This window comes from Dipteris shenzhenensis, chromosome 8 (genome assembly GCF_047967505.1).
Source record: "Dipteris shenzhenensis isolate YYH24624 ecotype China chromosome 8, Dip_SZ_1.0, whole genome shotgun sequence".
In the NCBI taxonomy this organism is placed as follows: Eukaryota; Viridiplantae; Streptophyta; class Polypodiopsida; order Gleicheniales; family Dipteridaceae; genus Dipteris; species Dipteris shenzhenensis.
In genome coordinates this window covers 24,413,013-24,431,420 of record NC_141603.1, presented here as the reverse complement: position 1 = coordinate 24,431,420, position 18,408 = coordinate 24,413,013, and the positions used below count along the sequence as shown (strand labels likewise).

The 18,408-nt window shown below is 46.0% G+C and overlaps 1 protein-coding gene across 1 annotated transcript in view; it reads right to left on the bottom strand.

Annotated features, from left to right (window-relative positions):
* The window catches only part of LOC147899315 (intraflagellar transport protein 172-like), a 440,631-nt gene that overhangs the window by 187,721 nt on the left and 234,502 nt on the right, over positions 1-18,408 (bottom strand). Inside the window, exons 25-29 of the mRNA XM_087377692.1 lie at positions 5,223-5,342; positions 4,974-5,123; positions 4,681-4,878; positions 4,479-4,530; positions 4,227-4,288 (exon numbers count right to left, since the gene is read on the bottom strand). Of these exons, the coding sequence (XP_087233818.1) occupies positions 4,227-4,288; positions 4,479-4,530; positions 4,681-4,878; positions 4,974-5,123; positions 5,223-5,342 (582 nt within the window). The remainder of the gene's footprint in view (positions 1-4,226; positions 4,289-4,478; positions 4,531-4,680; positions 4,879-4,973; positions 5,124-5,222; positions 5,343-18,408) is intronic.

Genomic DNA, 18,408 nt, shown 5'->3' with positions numbered 1-18,408 from the left:
GCAGACCACTGGGCACTTCCCATTACATGCAATGGTCTAGATGGGAGAGAGGCCCCGCCTACACAGTAGGTACTTGGAAGGCATTTATCAGGCTACCTGAGGATCAGAGACTGCAGTCCGTGAGTCACCTCAGAGGGGTAGCACGCAGGGTTCAACAGATAGATGCAGCCATCCCGGTGGAATGGGCAGTTGAGTTGCCTATTACTTTCACCACTTGGATGGGAGCTTTTTCGAGGACAGCAGTTCCTCTACAGGTGATCGCTCTTTGAGGTCTCGGAGAAGATGCACTGGTCTTTGACGTTGGGGATGGAGGTATACTCTCTAGATCCACGGATGATATTCTTCTAGAGGTTGCCTTTCAGCTGTCAGGATTGCTGGTTTTGTGGACCATGGAGCGGGCTTGGAGTGGTACTTAGACCCCCACCCTCTGCTTTGGCCTTGGGATGTTGGAGGTTGTGGTTGTATGGAGGTGCACCTATCAGGTGCTCGCAGTGGGACCCAGGAGAGTGGGAGTGGATAGATCATGGTCACCGAGAGAGGGGAATTCCCTTTTTTCGTTTCATGGTTAGTAATGCCAGGAGATTTCAGCTGAACAGTAGGGGTTGGGTTCCCTCCAGATTTGCGTATGAATTTTTGGAGGAGGCTCTGGAAATCCCTCAGAAATAGAAAGATCACTCTTTTCTTTTGGCTTTCTATTCATGGAGGGATTGCAATGAACCTGTGGAGATCACGTTTTGGGGCTGATCCCACTTGCCCTCACTGTCATTCTGCAGAGGAGTCAGTGCGACATTGCCTTTGGGACTGCAGTCAGGCGAGGACTATTTGGAAAGGGGTTGCGAGGATACTCAGCATTTTTCATACTTCCCCTTTCTTCATGACTTGGGGCTCGGTCGCTTGGTTATCCCTTACTGGGCCCCAGGTCTTTTATGAGGGTGAGCCTTCTTCTTGGGCACTCTCGGTCCGCCGGCAGGTGATAGAGCTATGCTCTCTTCAGGATGTACCACTTACTCCCTTCAGGGCTTCTCATGCTTCAGTGGACACCTCTTGGGAGATCTTGGCTAGCATTTCATCTTGGCACATTTGGAGAGACAGATGTACAGAGGCCTTGGATGGCACCCAGATACACCCTTCACAGGTGTTCACAGGTATTTGGACTGACACGGTTCACACTTTGATAGCCATTTGGGCTAGCATGCAGGGCCCTTCATGGGCAGCCTCTTCTAAAAGGACTGTTTTTCTTCAAGTTTGGAAGGGTTCTCCCTTTTTCTCGGAGGTCTCTATTGGATTGAGATGGCACTATCAGCCCCAATTCTTTCTTTTTGGCTCTTGAGCTTTTCATGCATTGCATGGTGTATCCCGTATGGAGCTTGCTCTAACGGTTTTCTTTAATACTTAATAGAAGTCTCTTTTTGGAAAAAAATAAATAAATTGGACCTGAATCCTCACTATTATCCAATTGGAGTTTCAGTAGCAAGGTCGTGAGCTCTGTCCAACAATTACGCAATCAAGTGATGGCAAGAAAGAAAACATGCAATTATCTCCCTCCTATATATAACAGATTTGCGGAAAGAATGAATAAAAAAGTATGCTTTTGGGTCAAATTTGGAAGGAGTGTTTTAGTCCTTTAGATCAATCTAAAATCAAGGGCCTAAAATTGTACATGTGGCTTAAGGAGAGCTCATAAAAGTTTTGCTTTTTTGGAAAGCACGTTTCAAACCCTTGGATCTTCATAAAGATCAACGCCTATAACCAGGACGCATGGCTTAACGAAAGCTTAGAAAATGGTGACAATATATTGTCTATCATCGTATATTCATATAAAGCAAACCATGAAGATGCCTTCAAAAGAAAATATATATTGGAAATGATCAGTGGGGTACAAGGAAGGTCAAGGAAAAGGAGCAAAACTACACAAAGTGTAGTACACTTACTCTTGATGAAGTGAACGTACTTGTCTAGGACTTCACTCTTACAAAGGCAGGACATCTTAGAAAGTCGATTGATGTTTTCAAGGGAAAAATTCCATGGCTTGCAAAACTATCAAGTGCATATGTTATTTCTCTCCTGTGCTTGAGATCAACGACACATCATCAAAACCATATCGCAAGATAGGTCGGCTTGATAGTCTGTGCTAGAATCAATCCATCAACCACCTAATATGTACAAAAGATGCAAATTAATATATGTAATGGCCAAAGAGAGTGGGGGCATCCCAACTTCACCCCCATGGTATTGCTCACCTCCTTTGAGAGCCCTTATGTGGTGTGCACCTACTTGTAATTCTCTCGTATAAATCCACGACTACCCATATAACAGTGTGTCCTATATCCAAACCTTGGATCATGCAATGAGGCAAGCTTATGATACTAGTCAAAGGCCTTCCAAATTCCACAAAGTAGTCCCATGTACAATGAATAGCCCCCTCTCTAGGCTTTGGTGTGTCTCAAATGTGCACAATGAGATCTTTTCTTATAAAATCTCAACAAAATTGCCTAGAAAGAACCAAAAAGTCCCGTCCCCGTTCCAAAGAGCAAGTGACAAAGCACACATGGTCCCATAGGCAGCATACCCATATTTAGCGAGCGGAGAGGAGGGGTCCTATCCTAGATAATGATGCTTCCGTCTTTGTACAACACCCACATTCCCTTTGTCCTCATTATCCTCTTTATGTCTTTGCTCAATTGTGAGGTTCTCATTTGTTACGATTCAGTTACATAGAAACCCTGATCACTCAAAAACAAGAAACCTACAAGCGCCCGAGATACTATCACTACCTAGGCAAACACATGAATGTCACACACGTCTTCTATGTTTTTAAACACCCAGCTTGGGCAGCTTTCTCAAAACCAAATCTATTCATTCATAGCTTGCAAACTTATGCCCCCATACCCCTAGAAGGCTCATTGCTATAATTAGCTACTTGCTAAGGTTTAAGCCCCTTCCCATGCATTTAATCATTAAAGTACCTTTTGGGTATTCCACTAATTCACTAACCATGTTCTTACCCCTAGAAGCATAATTAATGAATTATCCCGTCAAATGTGCATGGGAGCCTTAAAGCCTTCGAGTCACCAACACTTGCTCCATAATCATCGCCATCGTCAGATTACCTTTTCGCCAAAAGATCTAGTTATGGTTTACTATCCGATCTAGAAAAAAGGTGTTGCCGAAAAGTTTCTAGCCAAATGGATTGGCCCTTACCGAGTAATTCCCCCTATTGGTAAAACAACCTATGAACTTCACCGTTGTGCTCCCACTACAAGGCACAGGCCATTTTTCGACTGAAATACCAACCTTTTTTACACTAAAAAGTTTTTTTTTGACATGCGCAAAGCTCGGTATTTACGTCGCTATTAGCGTTGGAAAAGAACAGTCGCTATGTAAGTGTCACTATATAGTAACACTGGTAAACATCGCTATATAGCAACACTGGTAAACATCGTTGTTCGTCTCCAATCCGATCATCAAAGACCTTGATAGGGAAGTCCTTGACCAAATCCTTCTAGTGCATCAAAACAATCAAGATCATCAAAGAGCGCGACAGCTAAGTCCTTGACCAAATCCTTCTAATGCATCAAAACAATCAATTATTAATATTTATACACATTGTGTTGGCCTCTCTGAGGAAATTTTGTCACCGACCCATCCAAGGTCTTGCTACATTCTAATTGGAATGTAACTTGCCTGCATTATGTTTTGAAAGCTGTATATTGCATTGAGCCCTCTTGCTACTCTCCTTTCCCATGCACTCATTCTATCACCTGAGCTACTTCAGCACCACTACTTTTCCTTTTGGGCATCCTTGTATCTTGGTAAGATTATACACTAGAGAATTTGGAAAGGTCCTAGGTAATTGGTTTATATGACAATTTAAAGAGGCATGTGGTATAGAACCTACCATTTTGTAATTTTGCATCTCGAAAGGGAATTAGTGCACGACATATCATGCCAGTGCTCAGCACACATAGCCAGGGAGAGGGTACAAGCTAGTTCAGCAAAAGCAGGCCGATTGGGTGTTATCTAATCATTAACCACGTCTCAGAAATTGATGAATACATCAAATTAGTAGCAAGCACCCTCTACTTGATGAAAACATATATTACCGTAAGGAAATGAATACATATTGGACAACCCATTTCATATTTAGTGACGCACGGTTGGTTTGGGCCAGATACAATTGTTATTTTCGTTAGACTGATCTTTCAGTTAGACTATGTACTTCTAACCTTTACAGCACTTTTCCATTCCTGCACTTCCAAGTAATGGTGCTCTGCATCTTCCAACATTCCTGCATCGAGATAATCAAACTAAACTCTCCCTCCAAAGAAACAACATAATTCCTGTAAAATTTTGGAGTTGTACGAACAGGAATTATTCCTCACAATCATGCCTACAGGAGTTTCATCAAATAATGGTTTTGAAGTATTTAAATTCAGAGAGCTAAGGAAAATGTATCAGTCAATGTTTTGAGGATTAACCTTTGTGCTCAAGATCTTGAGCTACACGGATATGTGTGTCCCTAAGGAGTTCCTGTGTGGAAGAGAATAAGCCACTTGAGGGTTAGGACACCATACTCCATTAGCACTCCCCCTGCAAAGTTAAAGTTTAAAGTAACAACATCCTTTACTTTATTAGTATTGAAACAAGTTTAAGGAAAAAGGCTTGAAAAGAGAAAACTACCTTCTTGAATTTTGCAACTAACTGAATCATTTTGTCAAACATCTCTTTTTTATTGTACATGTTTATAGCAAGATCATGCTGTCCAGCTTCAACATAGAGTCTTTCTGCATCTTTGAAACGTCCAAAAGTCTCAAGTTCCCTGGCTTGCTGCAGGTATATCGATACTGCCTCATCCACCGTCAATAATTCAGAAGCAAGCTGTAAATTGAAGAGAACATGTTATAGTCTGAAATTGAGTTCTGCAAGAACCATTTGATGAAAATACTGTGACTATTTGTTGTAATTAGGATGACCTTTTGGGCAACTTCCCATTTTTTTGCCTTTAGGTACATGCTAACAGCTTCCGTTGGCTGCTGTGCATCAATGAGCAATTTTTCAGCTTCTGAAAATCGCTTGGTTTCCTCAAAATGCCGAGCCAATCTACAATAGTAAGGTCTCACAACCTTTCACATGCACAAAAATCAAGTTAGATTTCTAACTAGATGAACACAGCAGAGTTTAGATGCCTCCGTGGCAATATATTCCAGTGGTTCTCAACTAACCTCGAATTTCTGTGAAGCTATTACTTGGACAGCCTTGTTCCATTGGTGAGATGCAATGGCTGACTCAATTGCCTTAGAAATACAACCTGCTTCTAGATAATGATTGACTGCTGCTTCCACCTGCTTGATTTGAACCAGGGTGGGTTAATCTTGCAAGTTTTGTATACTCCTCCCTTAAATATTTGTAGGTAGATTATGATTGCCGAGTAAAGAGAGCTCTTACGCCAACCAGGAGAGTCTGGGACTATGATGCTGTTTATGCTATCTATGATGTCCAAGAGAGAGAGAAATATTGGCCAGCAACAAAGATGTTATATAAAAGCATTTAAATATCCATAAAGGAATGATGGTTCAAAAGAGAGATGTTAGGGACAAGAGGAAGCTAGGTCTGATGATTTTGATGCATTTAGTTAAATAAGGCATTCAATAATTGGTCTATCTTACACATAATGAAAGGACCTGGAACGTTTCTTTAAACTCTCTACATAGCTTGTTTGTCAATGGAACGATTTTCAGAATTTCATTGGACATTTGAGAGGATATTTATGCTCTATCACTTATGCATTGCTGAAACCATTGAATTAAACAATGTGAAGCTGCCACACAAAAACTGCCATGTGCCACAGGTCAGTACGAGGAGCGTAGGGGTCCCATACCTGGTCCCATAGCCGTGTATACCTCCCAGAGCCTCAAAAGACCATGGGAGGAATGCTCTAGTGAAGTCTCAATACTTCTTTATATACAAGCTGCATCAAGTTGCAATACTGCATATGGGATTATTCATCCCTGAAGTCCATCTGTAATTAGCTTGTATGGGCCTTTTATGCTCTCTTTCCATAGTAATCTAAAAAGAACCATCATGATTCATAAGCCCTCCATGTGCCCATGAGGGGTTGGGCCACACTTTCTCCAACACGGCCCCATGGACAAACATCTAATTTTGGCAGTTCAACCCCTGGCACAAAGTTGTCCCAACACATAGACTCCCCCACAAGGACTGCCAGCTGCAGATCTTGGCGAGCATATCAGTGAGTCATATTTGGAGATCTAGAAGCACAAAGGCTCTGGATGGTTCCCAGGTCCACCTTGTACATACATTGGTCAGTATTTGGACACATGCGATACACCCCTTGGTGGCCATTTGGGGGAGTATGTAGGGGTCTTCACAAGCAACCTCTAACAGGAAGACTGTCTTCGTCAGGGCTTGGAGCGACTCCCCGTTCTTCTCACAGTCCCTCACGGGGTTGAGGTGGCATTTTCAGCCTCAACCTTGGATTTTCTTTAGCTCTCTTCCAGGAGTTTAATTTTGCCTTATTAGGGCTTTTGTTTTCTGATGTCTTGCATGATGTACTTTTCCATTGAGCTTTGCTCTTGGACTTTCTTTCATACTGTCTAAAGGGGGGGGTTGGGGGGTTCCTACCACTTCCGGAAGTGCTAGCGGAGGCCTAAGGCTACTGGTGCGAGGAGCAAGTAGGATATGTCAATGAAAGCATGGAATGAGCAGGAGACAATGTTGTCACCAATGGTGTGAGTGCTAGACGATGGTATCAATGATGGAACGAGCAGGGGATGATGGTGCGAGCACGATACGGGTGCAAGAGTTATGTGAATGAGCAAGACGCTAAAGCAGAGCACAATCACAAGAGCCAACCTTCAACATGAATGAAACAGAACTCAAACCACATGACACAAGGTCCATTGTACCAAGTGAAGGGGGATGAAAAGAGGGACATACAAAATGAAGAGGACTTGGAGTTGTGACCAGAGATGGAAGGAAGCATAGTGTAAAAGAGCCGATGAACAAAGAAAATACACCAATAGGACACCACGGGGTGTACTCATGACTCAAGCTTTCCTCCCAGTCTCCTCTCCTCCCTCATCCCATACCCCCTTCTTCCCCTCCCCTTCATCCCCGTTGCTGCCTTGTGGAGAGTCCCTTCTCCTTTTGCTCAGAATCTTCTTCCGTTCTCCTAATTGGTGGTGTCTTTGTCTACCTTAGCCGTTCCACCACTCCGACTCTTGATGGATTCAACCACTTATGACTCGCCAACCTCCTCCCAGTTGGTAACATAATTACCCTATGTGCACCTCCCGGTTGGTCGACTGCTCCATGTGCACCGCCCGCTTAGCCTTCTGACTCCTAGTGGGTGGACTTAACTTCTCCATATGCAGCTCTTGGTTGTTCTCGTTGGTCCACCTACACCTCTTGGCACTTGTGACTCCTAGCTGGCAAGGAGCTGCCTCTGCCCAAGTTGTCACATGATTGCTTTGGTAGTCACTTGACATAGTTGTCACCACGGGTGACATGGTTTTGTCATAGTTGTCACTGGTCACATGGTTGTTACTTGGCCGACATGGTTGTCACCTAGATGACATGGTTGTCATGCAATTTGTCATGGTCGACCTAGTGGTCGATTGGCCAGATGGTCCCCTTTGACATCTAATGAATATCCACAACAGTTTTCCCCCCCACTATCATTCACCGTCCCGCTGAATCGTGAAGTGGAAAGGGATGCAAGTGTAGTGGTAGTGGCAGCACGGTCACTATATAATCTGTAGTGAGAGAAAAATCTAGACCCAATCTGAAATTAAGATCAAATCCACGAGGTCCCTGAGTGACTGAGCCCACCATGTGAGGCAAAGACTCAGGAGGCAGTGCCCTGTATGCGGATAGTACCTCAACGGGCTTGATGAGCGGCAAGGAAAAAGGAATTGGCTAGTCCTCGAAGGATGCTATAGGAGCGGAAGAACCATCATGGACGGAGGAGGAGACGATGGGATCGGTAACTGTACCCCAGATAGAAAAAGCGATGCTTGATGGCCCCACATGGAGAATATCCGTGAAAACTGGTGTCGCCCCCCTGATCCTGATTCCACCAAGAGGGTGTCTGAAACATCAATCACTTGTAGAGACACAACGAGAGCCCCGTGGATACTATAGAGCTAAAGGGAAAAGAGATCACAGAGGTGGAATGGAGAGGAGAGGTGGAGGGGGAGGGATGGAGAGTAGAAGGTGGAGGGAGGGAGGCTGTAGACGCTGCAGAGGTAGAATGGAGAGCATAAGAGGAAGATGGGGGAGTGAGAGCATGTGATGGGGGAGGGGTTGGAACAAAAGGAAGAAGACGTGTCAAAGGGGAGGGCCTTGCTGCACTCCACTGATGCAAGAAGTAAGTGAGATGAGGGCCACATGTGCAGTTACCTTGGCGCTTGTGCACAATGCTATGAAAGATGGAGGAAAAGAAAGCAATGAAGTTGTATGGCTGGCTGGTAAGAAGGGAATTGAGACTAAACAGATGCCCTTAGTGATGAAGAAATGACATGGTGCCGAGTACAATCGTGACAAAAAATACTGAGTGAGAATCACCTCTCTGTTCGTCCCATCTATTGCTTTGCGACACTCGTGTCCCCTTGAGTAAGGAAAGATAGCAGCAAAAATGAGACTCACCAAAAGCAAGTTGCACAAGTACAGTGGGAAGTGGAGGTAAGCTGACACAAGAGTGGGTGTAAGAGTGCAGCGTAAACCCAAAAACTCATAATTGTCACTACCCGCATCATAGGACCTTATGAAGGACGTGCAAAGATGACCATCCACCACAGACGGAATATCCACCTTGTCAATTGGGTCAGGGACACTGCTTCAATTTCAGCTCCTAACAGGATGGAGGATAGTGAAGGATTGGGATCAAGGAGGAGTTTGAAGACAACCTTGATCTTAGAGAGAGAGGATGTGGGACGGGAAGGGGATGTGCTGCCGGGGCCATGGGATCCCTCTAGAGGATGGTAATCTGAGCGACCATGATCAAAATTGGATGCTGATGCACTCAGAGACAATGCCCAGTATTGTAGTCTGTATGCAATCCTCGTCCGATATGACTGTAATATCTGGTGTGCCCGAAGGGATAGATGATCTAGATAGAGAACTGGGAGCCACTTTGTGTCGCTTGGGATGAGGAACCTCTCTTGGAGAGTGCTAGGAACTTGTGCCCATGGAGACTGATGTGGGGAGGGGAGAGGAACCTCGTACTGGATGGGGATGCGGAGAGGAGCTGCGTGAACTCATGGTTGACAAGGAAGTGAAGAGGGTGTCCTTTGGGAGGCGATGTTTGTACTTTCGTCAAGGTTGTTCCAGCATGAACCTCTGGTAACTGCCAAAGGGAGAGCCCGAGAAGAGAGAAGGGGGATGTGAGCAAAAGAGAACATGCAGAACAGAGACAAGAAATGGTGCCACAGAGAGAGGTGTGGGGTAGGAGACGCAAGGGGCAGAGTTAGAGGAGAGGCGAGGGGGGGTGTCAAGGTGAGAGGGGGCTATGCAGGAGAGATGGGGGAGGGGGGGCGCACTGAGAGGAGAGGCTAGGGGGCAGTATGAGGGGAGAGGTGGGGGTGCACAGAGAGGAGGGGCAAGGGGGGGGCAGCGTGAGAGGAGAGGTGAGGAGGTGCACAAGAGGAGAGGCGAGGGGGAGCGTCAAGGTGAGAGGGGGGTGATGCAAGAGAGAAAGGGGAGGGGTGGCATACTGAGAGGAGAGTCTAGGGAGCAGCATGAGAGCAGAGGTGAGCGTGGCGCACCGCCAGGAGGAGGGGGCAGTATGAGAGGAGAGGCGAGGGGGCGCACAAGAGGAGAGGCGAGGGGAGGGGGGCGATGCCAGAGAGAAGGGGGGATGCTTTAGAGGTTAGGGGGAGGGAAGGGCAAGAGGGGCGAGGAGGGGAGAGGGGGGCTGTAGAGGCGAGGCTGTACAAGGGAAGTGTAGGAGCTGTGAGGCAAGAAAGGCAAGAGCTGAGAGAGGGAGGCTGCGAGAAGTAGGAGAATGGAATGTATGAGCTCAAAGGGGATAAAATTAGCAAAGGGGTTGAAAATATCCGAGTGTGGCTAAAAAGCTATGGTGGCCCAAAATAGCAAGAGATGGACAAAAATAGCAAGAGCTTGCCAAAAATAGCCAAGTGGACAAGGATGGTAAAGGTGTCACTGGGGGGAGGGGAGACAATGGTGTTACGGGGTGATGACATAATATCCAGGTGACAATCGTGATGAGAGTGTGACAAGAGTACAAGGATGACAAGGGTGTCACAGGGTGACAAGTTTCTCCTCACTGGTATTGCATGGGCGACAAGGGGTGACAAGGTTGTCACCATGATGACCATCAAGGTTAACAAGGTGATATGAAAGAAAGAAAGAAAGAAAGTTTATTAAAGTCTTCAGAAGACCGATGGCTCTATGAGACTGTGAAAATCCTGATACAACAAGATGTGGTAGTGGAGCTACTAAACGAGCATCCATACCAATGCAAAATGCAAAAATGCAGAATGGCAATACTAAGTCCTAAGTACAACATAGTCATGTCGATGGTCAACTATATATCAATCTCAGCATCGTCATCAATATCATCATCATCATCAGCAGCAGCAAGATATCAAGATAGATGTGGCAGTGAAGGCATGAAGTCGGCAATAGAGTGTTGTCGGCCACTCAGAGGTGCGGTCCTGGCACGTCTCCTGGTCGTAGCTCTGTGTCTGACCAGGGCTACTGTGACCCCCGTCGGTCGGGCTCCGACTCTAAACAAGGAGGGGATGTCCCCAAGTGTGATCTGTGTGTCGACCCTCTGTCTAAGCTGTCGGGTCACAGGCTCTAGGTTCACGACCATGTCAAGGCCTCATCTCGTGGGGGTCCATCTGATCTAGCTGAAAGAACTCCGTGATAGAGCTCTGAGAGGGATTGGCCGAGGAAGAAGTCTGCTCCTATCTCCGTGCTCGGAGTATCCTCTCGCGGTATGTAAGTGCCTCATGAATGAAACCTGCCAAACACTGCTGGTCTGGGTAGGAGAGGAAACGGGCCAAAATCCCATAACTATCCCTAAAGAGGCAATGGAAACGCCCTCGGATCTCATAGTACACAGGACACCTGAAGATGACATGCTCCTCTGTCTCAACCTCCTGCATGTCACACAGTGTGCATATGCGCCTCTACCTGGGTAGTCGCTCTGCTCTGCCACTCTCGATGCGAAGTCTTTGTGAAGAGACCCGGAATTGCCCAAGAGAGATCCTCAGCGAGTGGGGTAGGTGAATCTACGTGTATCCTTGTGGGTCAATGAAACCCTCCGCTGTGATATGTAAGAAGTGGTCTCTGTAGAAGCTAAGCTTCACTGGAAGTTCACTCGGTGCCAACCAGGTCCGAAATGTGTGTAGCTGTAGTAGATCCTCACAGATAACCTGGTTGACCTCGTGTGATAGGAGGGGAGAAAAAGGAGCATCCATGCTGTACTGGAAGGGAGGTAGTCTATCCATGTGGAGCCCCAGTTGCTCAAACCATCTCTCTGTACGTGCATACCAACACCTTTGGTCTCCTCCTATTGCAAGTCCCATAGAAGAGGATAGGGCTATCTATGGTAGCCTACTACGCCCTAAGGTATAATCCCCATATTCCCTAACTCGGTACAGATACGTGATGACCTGAAATGTAGCATCTAGCTGTAAAGGGGGTGATCAAACTCAGCCTGAATAATCTGGTGAGGACTTACCACGAATCATCCGTGATAACATGAGAACCTGTAGCCGCTCCACACGGGCCTACTCTGTATCCGACAAGTCTGGCCCCCAACAAGGGTTGCCGTACATCCCCGCAGGGTGAACCAAAGAGTCAAAAAGCAACCCCTTGGTGCGTGGATCTTGAAAGTGCGAGCGGAAGCACTACCTCTCTAGTCTTGCCAATGAAGCATACGCTCTACTCAAGCGTGCTTGCATCGCGGGTCTTATAGTGAAGCTGGGTCCGGAGAAGATAACCCCAAGATAAGTGTATGATGAAACTATCTCAACAGATGACCCCTTAAATGTGAACTGCTCCTGACGCATGATGGCTCGAGATGTATTGAAGATCATGACCTTGGTTTTACCCAGGTTGACCTTCAAATCATGAGACTCACAAAAGGACTGTAGTGCGTCTACGTGTCTCTGAAGCCTCTCTGCCGAGGAAGACAAGAGAGCCACGCCATCTGCGTAGAGCAATATCTCGATCAGCGTGCCCGCAAGAGAGCAACCTACACCCCCTGTCTCTGCATCACTGTCTCGTCAATGTAGAGGCCAAATAAGGTAGGCAACAAAGGACACCCTTGTTTGACCCCGATGGTGCTCATGATCTCGTTTGTCCACCCAGATCCTACCCGAACTCTGCCTGAAACTCTCTCGTAAAGTGCCATGACAGCCCAAATGATCTCCTGGTCATAACCCAAGTCCTGTAGGCGCCGTATGAGGCAAGCTCTCGGAACCATGTCAAATCCCTTGCGAAAATCCACAAAGCAACAATAAACCCTCTGCTTCCATGACCTCGCCTCCGCGATGATACATCTGAGCATGAGAATGTGGTCCATGGTTCCATGATCACGCTGAAATCCATCCTGTCCTGCTGCTCTAAGTCCTCGATACTCTGCAAGTCTGCTAACCTCGGAGTCAAGTACTGATGCATAAATCTTGGACCTGACATGTCCAATCATAATGGTCCTGTAGTTCTTCGGGCTCATGGGACCCCCTGCCTTGTGGATGGGTGAGATAGTGTTAATGGTCCAAGTGTGTGGAAACCCCAAACAAACAACTTCATCAAAAAGCTTTGCTAAGATCGGGGCTAGGAGGTTAATCCCATATGCAATGAACTCAATGCATAGCCCCTCATGATCCTTCGCTCGGCCATTATGAAGTTTCGTTACGGCATCCTTTACCCCTTCTCTAGTGAAGAGGGTGCAGGATGTGGGGCGAGGCATGTGTGAGAGATTAGGGACTGGCTGATTTGAGATGTCATAAAGTGTGCGTGCATAATCAAACCAGATCTGAGTGTCAGTGAGTGGTGGAGGGGACCATCCTTCTAGAAATCTCCGCCAGAAGTCCTTAGAGTTGTTACTAAACAAAATGTTTAGTAGCTCCTCCTCGTTCAGATGAACGAAGTCTAGTTTCTTCCTCCGTACCAGTCTACGGTATTTGCGTAGCGTATCTGGTGCACTCGCTGGCCTTGTAGGCGGTCCGGTAAGCGAATAAAGCAATTGGGAGTAACTCATCCCAATCTTTTAGACAACAAACGCAAAGTTTGGTCACAATTCCACCAAAAGTTTGGTTGCTACTTTCTGCCAATCCATTGCCACAAGGATAATAGGGAGTGGATGTCTTGCGAAACATTTGCATCTGGGTGACTAACTAAATGATGACATCATTGATGAAATGCGAGCCTCTGTCACTCATCAATTCCACTGGACACCCAAACCTAGATATGATCTGATACATGTAAGTAGTGGGCCACCACTCGAGCTATGCAAGTGGAGGCTGCCTTGGCCTCCACCCCCTTCGTACCGTAATCCGTGGGGCAGCTAAAACATACTTGTTTCCCCTTCTTGTGGCCGAAGTGATGGGCCCAACGAAATCCAAACCCCAATGATAGAAAGGGGGTATTGGATCAAATGGCTTAAGGGAAAGATACTCACGTCTGGTGGGTTTAGGTGCTGCTCTTTGACACGAGTCACCACCTTCACACATGGGCATGAAAATCTTGGAACAACTTTGGCCACCATAACCCTGCCTACATGATTTTTCAAGCAGTGCCTTCAGGGCCCATATGACCATCCCCCATGCTAGCATGAGCCTCCTCAAGGAGGGATGGAGTTTCGTGAGGGAGCACGCACCACCTCAAAATATGGTCTTAACCCAACTTGTAAAGCTTCCCAGCAATCAATTTGAATGGTGTTGCCTGAATGATCTGCGTACTCTTCCTTGCTGGGGTAAGCCCTTTAGGAAACTCACCCGTGGACAACTAATGAATTATGTTATCGTACCATAGTGGGAAACACTCTACTTCAAACAAACATTCATCCCTCAAGGTCGTGATGCCAAAAAGGCTAGCTTTTGGCAGCTCATCTTCAACTCTAGTGGCTGCTTCTCCCGAAGTTATCCGTGACAAGTAGTATGCAGGTTGATGCGACCTCTCAACCCTCACCACGATGACAAATTCAAATTCTTGAAAAAGAAGAATCCATCTGCTCAACCTACCCCCAAGGGTGGGTTTATTCAATAAATACTTCAGAGCTTGATGATCAGTAAAACGATAATAAACTTAATACCAAACAGGTAATATTGGTACTTCGTCATCATAAACCATACCTAAACCCTCCCGTTCAATGGTGTTGTAGCTCCATTCTACTCCGTTCGGTTGTCTACTAGCAAAGTACATAAGCAATTCCAGCTTAGGGTCCTTGTCAGGCTGGGCCAATATTGCACCAATGGTCGGTCCACTTGCATCCAAATGCGCATGAAAAATGACATCCCAGTTAGGTTGTCGTAGAATGGTTGCCCTCAGTAGTCATTCCTTCAAATCCTGAAATGTTAATTGTTGGGATTCAGACCAGATAAAGGATCTATCTTGGCGAAGAAGCTCTGTGAGGGCTACAACAATGTCAGCATAAGAACAGATGAACCTTCTGTAATAACCCATGTGCCCCAAAAAGGACTTCACTTATCTTGGATTGCGAGGAATAGGTACTGTGAGTATCACCTCCACCTTGGCTGCATCTATAGTCATCCCTTCATCCAAAACAAGGTGGCCAAGAAGAAATCCTTGTAGTGCTAAAAAGAAGCACTTGTCAGGACTCGAGCATAAGCAGATTTCTGTGCACTTATCAAATACCCATCTCAACTTTTGTAGATGATCATTCTGTATGGCCGAATCATTATGCAATAGTTTGGTGACAAGGCATTGAAATGTGGCCGGTGCATTACATAGACCAAAGGGCAACATCCGGTATGTGTAAGTTCCCCATTGAGTGGTGAGAAAGGTGGTTTTAGACTTATCCTGCTCTTGGACCCTGAATTGGTTATACCCGCTATAACCATCCATGAATGAGTATAGAGCATGACCTGCCACTATCTCTAACACCCTGTCAGTGAAGGGAAGGGGAAACCTCTCTCTCGTGCGGCTGCATTCAAACTCCGATAGTCAACACGGTCTCTCTTTTGGGTACATCTACAATTCCACTAACCCACTTAGAGTGGTCGACTAACTAACCCTGTTTGCTCCATCTTTTGAACGTCAGCCTGGACAGACTCACTGAAGATATCTAGTAGCTAGCTAGGAACGGAATGGAAATGTGGAAACCATAATGAAAAGCAAAATGGAAAGGAAAATGAAAGAACAAGTGCTAGGCAATGATAACCAAAATACTCACATGATATAAAGCTTGATGTTGACTGATGTCATAGACAATAGACAAGTACAACACTATATAGTGTGACACTAGACTCTAGAAAGCCATAGTGTATATGGGATAACTCCCAATATGACACGTGGCATGTCTAGGACTCACTAGACTTTAAAACACACCTAGAACACTCATTTTAGACTCACTTTGGCTTCATATTCCAACACCCCCCCATGAAGGCAAGGTGAGAGACTACTGGAATGGAACCAAGAACAGAACATGACACTGACAGCGGTCTAAGGTGAGGGGCTATTGGAATGAAACCAATAACAGAACATAACAATGACGGTCATCAAACTATGCACCCTATGTAACTCAGAGGCTAAAGTCTGAGAGTGTTCAGAGGTTGATCCAAGCGCTCTCATGGCTTGAGACTCAACATGCTCAGAGGCTCACGTTATAGCATGGCTACATGACCAGCCCATAGGTCTAGGAATACACCACCATCCTGGAACTCGGCCAGGCCTGATAACGAGACCTATCAAAGCCAATACATGGCTCCCATAATACATCCCCCTCTAAACCTATCAAAGCCAATACATGGCTCCCACAGTACATCCCCCCTTGGCTTCATAACAGGACATGTTAGGAAGCCACACACCAAAATAGGAAAACCAATACATCTTTTTAGGAGGACTATCCAAGGCAGATGACCTTTAGACTCTGAAAACCAAACACTCAATACATATCATTTTAGGGAGACTACCCAGGGCAGAGTATCCCAAAATACATAAAGCGTGTAGTAATAAATAAAAATATATCTTTGTGAAAGAGATGTCCTCCAAGTAGCTAATGCACATGTGTGCACATCCCTGCAAGTCGATGAAGCGCTAGGCAGGAATGCCCCAAAATATGTGTCGGTGAAGTCCATGGGTAGCTACATGGAGCAATTACACGATGACTCTCAAAATGCAGGAAGGAGAGTCACCAATGTCGAAGTAGAAGCCTCAAGTACCACGATCGATTGGAAAGTCAATCAATGCAAAGTACCTCAGGCACCGATCGAATCAACAATGTTGAAGAAGTCACTTTTTGATGTAGAGTGGTCTACATCAAGCTCGATGTAATGCACTAATTAGAGAGATCACGGTAGTGGAGTGTGTCGGAGTAGTTTCGGAGAACTCACATTTAGCTCAGGAAGTCTTCACCAAAGTTTGGAGTAGTCACGTGAAGGAGTCACCGCAATGTAATGCCAAGAGCTCACAGCTGTGTGGGCAGCAGAGCTACGTGGAGCAGAATGGCAGGCAGAATACGGACACCAACTTGCGGGCAGCAGTTCCAAGAGAATGTCGGACAGAAGGAGCAAATGGTGGGTTGGAGCAGAGGTCAATGATGAAGATGATTAGACAGCTCCACGTTGAGCTGGCTGCATCATGCTTGGGCTGTCAAATCATTGAGCTCCAGAACAAAATTCGCGCGCAGAAACAAATTTCATCACTTCTTGCAAGGGCTGTAACTTTTCACAGAAAACTCGGATTGCAATGATATAAAAACGAAATTTGTAGTACTCAAGGTCCTCTACAACTTTGCTGAAGACACAAAGCCGTGATTCTGCTTCTAGATCCGAATAGAAGAGTCACATTGTCCGCAGGTCACAGAAAGATGTAGCTGAAGGAAGGAGAAGAGAGGTGGCAGATCATGGCGTGGAGAAGAGAGCTCAAGCAAGGAGGGAAGAGAGAAGCCTTCCAAGGAGGAGGAGGTAGAGTAGCTTCATTGGCCTCCCTCACCTCAACCTCTTGGAAGGGAAAGGGAAAGATAGAGCAGGGCTAGGAACATGGCTCTGATACCACATGAAGAGATCTAGTAGCTAGCTAGGAACGGAATGGAAAGGAAAATGAAAGAACAAGTGCTAGGCAATGATAACCAAAATACTCACATGATATAAAGCTTGATGTTGACTAATGTCATAGACAATAGACAAGTACAACACTATATAGTGTGACACTAGACTCTAGAAAGCCATAGTGTATATGGCATAGCTCCCAATATGACACGTGGCATGTCTAGGACTCACTAGACTATAAAAACACACCTAGAACTTTCATTTTAGACTCACTTTGGCTTCATATTCCAACACTCACCATAGTTGGGATTCATACGATAAGGTCCTCTGATCACTGGGTCTAAGTTGGGGTATAAATCAATGCGATGCTCCATGAGCTCAGCCAACACCCCCTTCAAACCCTTGTACGACGAGGCAAAGACATCCACATATTCTTGGAAAAAATCAATTACTGTTGCTAGAAGATAATCATGTTCCCAAACCCAACTAGCTACTTTCAAATGCGGAGATTGGTCCGCTGTCCCAATGTTGAGGTACCACAGGTTCCTTGCCTGATCAACCTGGGGCATGCTTGGAGACTTGTCTCCCCCGTTCCCAATCCTTCATGTTCCGGAGTATCCTCAAGGGGAAAGTCCCCCTCCACTTCAAGCAGCCAAGACCGTGGGAAAGAAAATGATGGGTTCTCTTGTCGTGGATGAGATGGTGAATAGTTAGCGCTTGTTATTTCCTTTTTATGCTGCTGTGCTTGATTGAGCATGCCCCGGTACGGTAAGATGGAACGAGCAGGGGATGATGGTGTCACCGATGGTGCGAGCGCGATATGAGTGCAAGAGTGATGTGAATGAGCAAGATGCTAAAGTAGAGCTCAATCACAAGATCCAACCTTCAACATGAATGAAACAGAACTCAAGCCACATGACACAAGGTCCATTGTATGAGGTGAAGAGGGATGAAGAGAGGGGAATACAAAATGAAGAGGACTGGGAGTTGCAACCAGAGATGGAAGGACGCATAATGTACAAGATCTGAACAAAGAAAATACACCAGCAGAACACCATGGGGCCAGCTCCTCATAACTCAAGCCTTCCTCCCACTCTCCTCTCCTCCTTCATCCAATACCTATCCCCTTCTTCCCCTCCCCTTCATCCCCACTATTGCCTTGTGGAGAGTCCCTTCTCCTTGC